The sequence below is a fragment of the Rhododendron vialii genome, chromosome 2a (assembly GCF_030253575.1).
Source record: "Rhododendron vialii isolate Sample 1 chromosome 2a, ASM3025357v1".
Lineage (NCBI taxonomy): Eukaryota > Viridiplantae > Streptophyta > Magnoliopsida > Ericales > Ericaceae > Rhododendron > Rhododendron vialii.
In genome coordinates, this window is record NC_080558.1 from 13,905,430 (window position 1) to 13,913,954 (window position 8,525).

At 39.2% G+C, this 8,525-nt stretch overlaps 1 protein-coding gene across 1 annotated transcript; it reads left to right on the forward strand.

Annotated features, from left to right (window-relative positions):
* Window positions 1–627: 627 nt before the first annotated feature.
* Window positions 628–7,785, forward strand: LOC131316929 (phosphoglycolate phosphatase 2). The gene is made up of 11 exons (XM_058346489.1): window positions 628–936; window positions 1,051–1,118; window positions 1,688–1,780; window positions 2,100–2,171; window positions 2,784–2,855; window positions 5,385–5,444; window positions 5,529–5,581; window positions 6,285–6,382; window positions 6,504–6,603; window positions 7,190–7,293; window positions 7,448–7,785. Exons 1-11 carry the CDS (start codon window positions 819–821, stop codon window positions 7,546–7,548), a joined length of 939 nt encoding a protein of 312 aa, XP_058202472.1. The 5' UTR covers window positions 628–818; the 3' UTR covers window positions 7,549–7,785.
* Window positions 7,786–8,525: the final 740 nt, after the last annotated feature.

The following is an 8,525-nucleotide window of genomic DNA, read 5'->3' on the forward strand; positions in this document are numbered from 1 at the left end:
CACGCCTCTAGAATGTAATCTGAGTCGTTCATAATGTATTAAATAAAGAATAGAGTATCTCCATAAAAAAATCATCTCGATCAGGCATCAATAACCCAGTGATCTAATTTTTAGTAATTTTAAATTTTAATTTCATAACAAAATCGATTTGACCATGAGCTTTTCATTTTTTGATTGACTTGAATTTTGGCATAGATGTAGTACTCGTCAAAATTTACAATATCAACAGTTTGGATTCAATTTTTGGTATAAGGAATGGTGTAGTTAGATTTAAAAAAGAATAAGAATCAAGGGACATAATGAGGGAATATCGATCTTTTAATGTTATGTCCGTCAATATGGATGGAAAACATGACGGCAGGGGGTTTATTTGCACATTTTCAAAACCATAAGTAGGTTATTTGATCAATTTTGAACCATGAAGAGGGTATCCGCACATGGCGATAACCACAGGGAGTGAAAGTGGACTTTGCCCATGAATTTACTTCCGGTATTGTATTCTTAGGAATTTAATTCCTACTAATCATATTTCATAGTATTTCTATTCGTACTCAGAAAAATTACTAAAAATTTGATTCCTAATAATCTTATTCTTATTCTTATCGAAGTTTCCGGTTATCCAAACATAGCCTTATGGCAATCCATGGTAGAAGTAGTATTTTTGTTCCAATATTGTGGGGCATCTGATCCACAAGCGGGAAGTGCTCTGAGCATATTCCTGACAAACAAAAGTCGGTCGGACAATTATCCGCCGCCGCCGCCGCTCTTCTCCCCGTAAAAGGCCCTCCATTGCCGTTCCCATTCCTCTGACTGCAACAATGAACGATCACGAAAAAAACTGCAAGGCGGCAACAATCGCAACTCCCCAGCTTCTCTCTCCTCAGAACGCCGCAGACCTCTTGCACTCCGTCGACGCCTTTCTCTTCGACTGCGACGGTCAGGCTCCGTTACTATAATCGCGTTGATCTTGTTTCATATCGTTCGTGCTCGTGTTTATGACCTAATTTAATTACGTGAATTTCATATGTGTGATGCTTGTATATCAAATAGGCGTAATTTGGAAAGGTGATAAGCTCATTGATGGAGTCCCCCAGACTTTAGAGATGCTCCGTTCCAAGGTACTACTGTTATTATATTATTAAACTCTTGTATAGACGTGTAAATATTCATGTACATAGAGGAAGTTATGATTCTGAATTTCGTACCAGTTGGAGTATTGTTTTTCTACCGGTAAAGCAGTGCGACTCCAGAAATTATTTAGGCACGTATGGTGCCAATGAGATATCGGTACTATTTCGGATTTAGCGGTATAAGTGTTATTTTACCACATCACAAAATTTAACATCAAATCTATAGTCATTTAAAAGAAAAGAAATTTAAAAACAGTCTGGTACCGACCGTACAAAGTTACAACTTTTATGGTTTGTTAGGAATTTTATAGTTGATGTGTTATGCATTTTGTATAGTTCAATTTGTTAAGACTTTTTATTGAATTTGTTATGTATTATTCTGACCAGTTATGAATGAGGGTGTGTGGTGCGTATAGACATGTTACGAAGTATTTTGGCTTGGTATGAAAATAAGTGGTGTTACTTAATTATTTTGGTTAGGTTACGCAAATATTGGTCATAATTGTACCATAGGCTTCTCTCATGTATATATCCACTTATGGCGTTTCCGCTTGCAGGGGAAGAAGCTAGTCTTTGTTACCAACAATTCCACCAAGTCAAGGAGGCAGTATGCTAAAAAGTTCCAAACTCTTGGTATTGAAGTTAGTGAGGTTCGTTTCAACTGTATACAGATTTGTCAGGCTACTAAAATGGTAATTGTTTTTTGTCCCCTTGGGCAGAAAATGGTTGTGTAAAACCCCAGTTATGTGAGGTGGTTTTTGGTTTGCTGGAATGATTTTGGATAAGAATGGACCTTTCATATAATATAGTGATGACTATTCCGTTTTTAATAGCGTAGATTGTGTTCTTTTGTGGCGAACCAAACAGTGGCAAATGAACAGTTCAGGAGAATGATCAATCCATTCCAGGCTTCCAGTTTCATTCAAGTTAACCAAACATTAAATGACTTCCTTTCCTCAATGTTTGCAGGAAGAGATTTTCTCATCATCATTCGCAGCGGCTATGTTCCTCAAAGTCAATGATTTTCCTCGAGAAAAGAAGGTTAGTTTGGTCAACTATATTTTATTTGGTTGCTTCTTGAGTTTTGGACTTAAGAGCTGCTTCGGTAGTGAGTTAGTTAGAGGTAGCTAATGCTGCATGAACTGGAAAACCAAAAGAAACTGATATTAAGATGCCAAAATCACAACTCAGGGATTGGTCATAGTAGTACTTGGTCTCCAGTCTCCTGTTAAATGACAATGTTGAAACTTGAAAACTGATTTGTAAAAAGCACTTGCTAATTGCTATGGTGCAGTGATTCTTGGTTATTTGATTGTGCGGTGATTCTTGGTTAATTGATTGTATGATCAGCTCAAAAGTTCTTCTTCTTTTATATCTTATGGTAGTAATGCAATTCTGTGACTGCAACACAAAGTTTTCATGGTATTACTGGAAATTGCCAATTGCGTCATCAACTCAAGTTTTTCTTGTATTGTTAGTAATCTACAGGGCTTTTAACCCCATTTTTTGCTAAGCGGCTTTTAATCCTGTTCATGGTGTCACCAAACTGTAATGCTTTAAATGGTGTCACATTGCTAGAATATCAATTTGGTCCTCTAGCCTGTAAATGCTTAGTTGCACAATGATGACATCACATTTGAATTTATTTCGTAGGTTTATGTAGTAGGTGAGGAAGGCATATTGGAAGAGTTGGAGCTTGCAGGCTTTACTGGTCTCGGAGGCCCGGTAGACTTTCACTCCACTTAAAAGAAATAATTTAGTTTGACCTGCAATTTTTTTTGTTTTCAAATGGTGTATGGTATCTCTTATGCTGATTTTCATGTGAGGTTATTCTTTCTCTTGTGACCTTATGATGATTTATTAATGGACTTTATTCAAAAGGGTAGGAAAATGGTAGCTAATATATTGGAAATCCATGTTTCTTTGATGAATTTTTCGAAGTCTACATTTGAACTTTAATTATCTGACGTCCCCGCATATGAACCGGTCACTGTGTGTCAAAGGAATGGGAGAGGGATTAGCAAGCTAATGAGCTCAATATTCTAGTCTTTTTTAGTTGACATCCTTTACTTCACTTCTTCAACAGTTAAGAATGAAACCACCTGTAGACACCCTATTTTGGACTATCCGGATTAGTTTACTTGCAGTCTTTGATTCCCCAATGATGATTAAGGTCAAGAACATCTCGCGATTATTGGTGTGTTTGAGCTTTGAGCGTCCCGAACCTCATTCGATCTTTTGTCGAACCTCTTTCAAACCCTTCAAGCCAGAACCAAATGGCCTCAGCAAAAACCTTACTGGCTTACGCAAGTGCCGTCCTGGCGTGCGCTGGTAAACTGCCACGTGTCAATCATCGACCGTTGACTCAGTTGCCACTAACGCACGCCGGTACACATGTTGCGTACGCCGATCAAAGTCAGTCAAATGTCACTATTCAACCACGTGCTCAAGACTTTTGCGGCCACCCCAGTACATTGCACAGTCTTCTGATGATTGCAAAAAGGCCGGGCTGTCCCCTTCTCTCCTACATCTCCTTTCAAGCCAAGTCCCATGCATTTAATGCATGGGAGGCTCCTTCCTTAACCAAACCAGCCCTTAACGTAGCTGGTTACTGCCCTCTTCAGTCCTCCCTTGGGCTATAAATACTCCCCTTGCATTTATATGCAAGGGGGTTCACAAGGTTAACTCTCATTTGGAGCTTCCAAGTTCTTACTTCCCTTTTCTTGGTTCCTTGCTTCTTCTTTTCATTCATTCATTGAAAGAACAAGCAAGGAGTACACTCCCACATATCATAAGCACCCCTTTCATTCATCATCCATCCATCAAACCTCAAGCTCAAGTTCAAAACACACTATCAACCTCAAAACCAAAGGTATACCAACTTTCGTAACCTTCTGTTCTGACCCCTGAGGGGGGCTGACAAGGTCAAGGCTGGTAATCAATACCAGTCCTAAAGCTAGCAAGGATTCAAGGGCTGTGTGTGATGATAAATGGCGCACGCTAGTAGATTTGAGCCGTACGCCAGTCATGGCAGTACGTGCAAGACTAGCGTGGGGATCATCGATCGTCCATGTTCTGTTTCATCTTTATATTTTGACACCTTGCCACATGCTAATAACCATTTTACTGCTTTTTGTATTCTAGAACTGCGTAGCTGTTTATTTGTTATCCCTATCTTAGAAGGCCTCTGGGATCCCTCTGGTCATGTTCCAGAACCCAAATGATGCAAAGCCAAGCACTGGATCAATGACGTAACTGGCGTACGGTTCCTTGTGACCGGCGTACGGCAGTTATTCTAAGGTCCAGTGGCTGGCCCTTGCATGGCAATCAGGCCTTGGTCTTTGTTTATTTCCCCACACTGTTTATGGGGTGTTCTGTCTATTTCATTTCTCTAAAGTCATTTTATCTGCCTGTAACTGTATATATTCTGCTCTATAAACTGCGTGGCTTGTCCTGGGTGTGCACTGGTCCTTTCCAGAGCCCAGAGGGTTGAAATAAGAATTGTGAGTTTAAGCCTGCTGGAGTACGACAGTCTGTGTGTGGCGTGCGCAGGTGAAGCCTGCATGCGATGGTCTGACCAGTGCATGCAGACTTCTTCTTGCGTACAACATTCTGGATCAGTGTTTTCCCAGTCTGTTTCAGAAGTCTGTTTTCAATCTATATTGTTTCAATAAGTCATCCATAACATTTTGTCACATAAAGTAACTTGTTACAGTTTTAATCCCCTTTAACTGTTCCCCCGGCCTAATTGCCTAAAAAAATAATTAATGAGAGAAAAATGCAAACGTTTTATAAAATGCCCGAGTAGAGACCGATCTCCGGATTGGACGAGAGGGGTGCCTTAAAACCCTTCCCCTCTCGTAACCTGGCTCCCGAACCTCAGATATCGAAGGTTACGACGGACAAGTCTATGTCTTTTCAAAATCAAATAACGTAGCAAACATTTCAAATTCGGTTCCTTGAGTACATGCCGCAAAACCCGAGTGGCGACTCTGAATTGTAGCGTTTCGCCGCGCTTTTCCGAAAAGAGCACACCCGATTTTATGCACGAAAACGGAATTTTCAGGGGGCGTGTGCCCACACCACCCTCTTCATTTCGATTTCTACTTCTGTTAAGAATGATAGGTTTAGCTAGTTTTATAACATTTGGTTTATGAGTTTATCCAAGAGGTTTTTGTTTGAATTTACCATTTTTCATCTTAGTGATTTATCATTCATAGGAGACTTGTGATGGAAAATCACTAAATATTACAGGAGGACGGGAAAAAGATGGTGCAGCTGAAACCCAATTGTCTCTTTGAGCATGATAAGGATGTACGTAAATGTCCTCCAGAATTTCTTTAAGCGCCTCTCCTTGTGGGTCTTATGAATATAGATTTTTTCGTATTCTCATCCCAGGTTGGAGCTGTGGTGGTTGGATTAGACCAGTATATAAATTATTACAAGCTACAGTAAGGAAATTTGTGTCTCTTGTTTCCTTCTTCCCTCTTCTTCCGCTGACTGATCCAGCTATCTTAACAGGCAAGGATCAAAAGGAATCTCCTTTAGCCATCCAAACACCTAGGCATGGACTAGGTAGATGTATGTACCCTGGTCATTTTGGCTAGCAACATCAGTTCTTGGATCTTACACATCTCGGGGACTTATCTTTCGACAAATATTTTATTTGCTGATTACGCAACAAGTAGATGGGCCCTTATTGAGATTAGTCCGTTGTTCATAAGAAGCTACTATTGGGTGCTCGTGTAGTCAACAATTCGTCTTTTAGGATTAGGAAGAATTCATAAGATGACATAATGCTGATCAGTAGAATGCAAAACTAAAAAAAAAAAAAATGGTTTATAACTAATTACACAAACTTTACTAATCGTAATTGGTCTTTCATTCACTAGGAGGAATTCATTTTGTATGGGTGGATTGAGCTTATTCTGTTGTTCATAAGAAGCTGATATTGGGTGCTCGTGTAGTCAACATTGCAGCCTTTAGGAAGAATGCATAAGATGATATAATGCTGATCAGCAGAATGCAAAAATTAAAAAAATAAAGGTTTATAACTAATTACAGAAACTTTACTAATCATAATGGTCTTTTATTCTCTAGGCGGAGTTCATTTTGTGTCCCAAGTACTTTATGAATTAGAATTTCTACTGGCAGGTATGCAACTCTTTGCATACGTGAGAATCCAGGATGCCTTTTTATTGCTACCAACCGTGATGCTGTAGGACACATGACTGATTTGCAAGAGTGGCCTGGTAATTCTTAGCATGTGGCACAGTCCCTCCATGCCTCTCTGGTTGATCCAAGCTAATAATTTCAAAAAAAATACAGTAGAAATGCAGGTTGTCCAACTTTCAGTTTTGGTTTTGGTTTCAGGTGCTGGATGCATGGTGGCAGCTGTATGTGGATCAACTCAAAAGGAGCCTATTGTAGTTGGCAAACCATCAACCTTTATGATGGAGTTCTTACTAAAAAAGTAAGCAGTAGATTTTGTTGAGCTTTTCAAAATGGACTCAAATCGACTCAGTGGTCTAATAAAAAATGAACCCACCTTCTAACTAATCATACTACTGCTAATTGGTAATTGGGACCATACCCTGTTTAGAAGTAGAAAGTGCAAGGACAGGATTTTGTTGAGCTTTTCAAAATGGACTCAAATCGACTCGGTGGTCTAATAAAAAATGAACCCACCTTCTAACTAATCGTACTTCTGGTAATTTGGACCATACCCTGTTTAGAAGTAGAAAGTGCAAGGACAGGATTCAAGCTCATCAGTGGTCTAACCGGAGATATCACCTCATACAGGATATTCAGTGTCTGTTGGTTTTTTTGAAGATTCTAACTTTTTTATAAAGCCTACCCTACTCCTTCAAAGTTCCTCTTGATGTGATCCGAAAAAGATGAATCCGGGTAGGGATATGGTGAACCAAATGGTTGCTCCTCTAGTTGAACTATCAGGCCCTTTTTTGTTGCCTAGGTTAAACTTTCAGATCTAGGAACATGATTACTTGGCTATTTAATTAGCCAAATTTTGGTTACACTTGTTTTGTCCATTTTTGCAGATTTCATACCAATACCTCCAGGATGTGTATGGTGGGTGACAGATTGGATACTGACATTTTATTTGGCCAGAATTCTGGCTGCAGAACTCTCCTAGTTTTTTCAGGTTGGCAGTTCTTCAGTTTCCGATCACATTTTCTGTTGATGCGTAAACCCTTTTTTTTTCTTTTATGCTAAATGGAAGTTTCAGACTCACTGGAAATAACGAAATTTGCAGATGGTAAGTTTTCCTCATATTCATGTGGTTGGTATGGTTGCAGGTGTGACAACTCAATCCAGTCTTCAAGATCCGACAAATGACATTCAACCAGATTATTACACAAGCAAAATCTCCGACCTTCTTAATTTATTAGGAGCATGAATACGATACTATATCCGCCTTGTCTACGAACTAGGAACCTTCTCCAATTTCCGGAGTGTCGTCCTGATGTATTGGTACTCTATTCTGTTCTAGATAATTTTCCAGGTTCCAACTCTTGAGGAACAAATTAATGGCCCAAGCTGTCTGTGGTTCAATACACTGCTATTCGAGCACATTAAGATGTATTAAACATTTTTTTTACACGTAATTTTATATCAATATGAATCTTGTTTGATAGATTTCGTCGGGTAAAAGTATCGCAGCTCAATTCAATTAAGCTAACACACATTACGGCATGTCTGCAAATGAGCCATTTGAAGCTCGGCTTCTCTGGACTCGTTACATAGTATGCTTATGTGAATACGGTTTGATAATTATGTGGATTATGAAATTTATTTGGTGGTTTTGGACATCGTCACGTGCGTCCCAATACCCTTATCTACCACACATATCTGTGTAACCGAGTACTAAGTGTGGAAAGTTTAACGAAGAAAGGTGTTGGGATTCACAAAAAATATGTCATGCAGAAGTGTATTGGGACCACAAAACAGTGCTACCATTAAATAATCACAGTAATTATTCATGAATTATACCAATGCGATTTAATTGTAACAAATTTTCTTGAATGCTGCAGACAGGAAAAAAAAAAATCTACGGTAGGGGTGTTAAAAAAAAAACGTTGGACCCAGACCGACCGAAAAAAACGGTCTTTTCGGTTTTTACCCGGTTTCGGTTCTAGAACAATAAAAAAATTAATTTTTGGTCTGGTCTCGGGGGAATTTCAAGTGAACCAAACCAAATCAAAATTAAATGAACCGACTAAGACCAAAATGACTATATTAATCGAGGGGTTTGGGCAATTTGGCCCACTGTCAAATGGATGGATTTGGGCATTTGGCCCATTGTCCAAGTTTTATAATTAGCCCAACTCCCTAGGGGGAATCGTTTCAAGCCGATAGAAATATCCGAAATTCCTG

Coding starts and splice junctions, on each gene's coding strand:
- LOC131316929 (XM_058346489.1), top strand. CDS start 819: ATGAACGATCACGAAAAAAACTGCAAGGCGGCAACAATCGCAACTCCC. Junction 1,781..2,099: donor TTGGTATTGAAGTTAGTGAG/GTTCGTTTCAAC, acceptor CAATGTTTGCAG/GAAGAGATTTTCTCATCATC. Junction 6,383..6,503: donor TGATTTGCAAGAGTGGCCTG/GTAATTCTTAGC, acceptor TTTTGGTTTCAG/GTGCTGGATGCATGGTGGCA.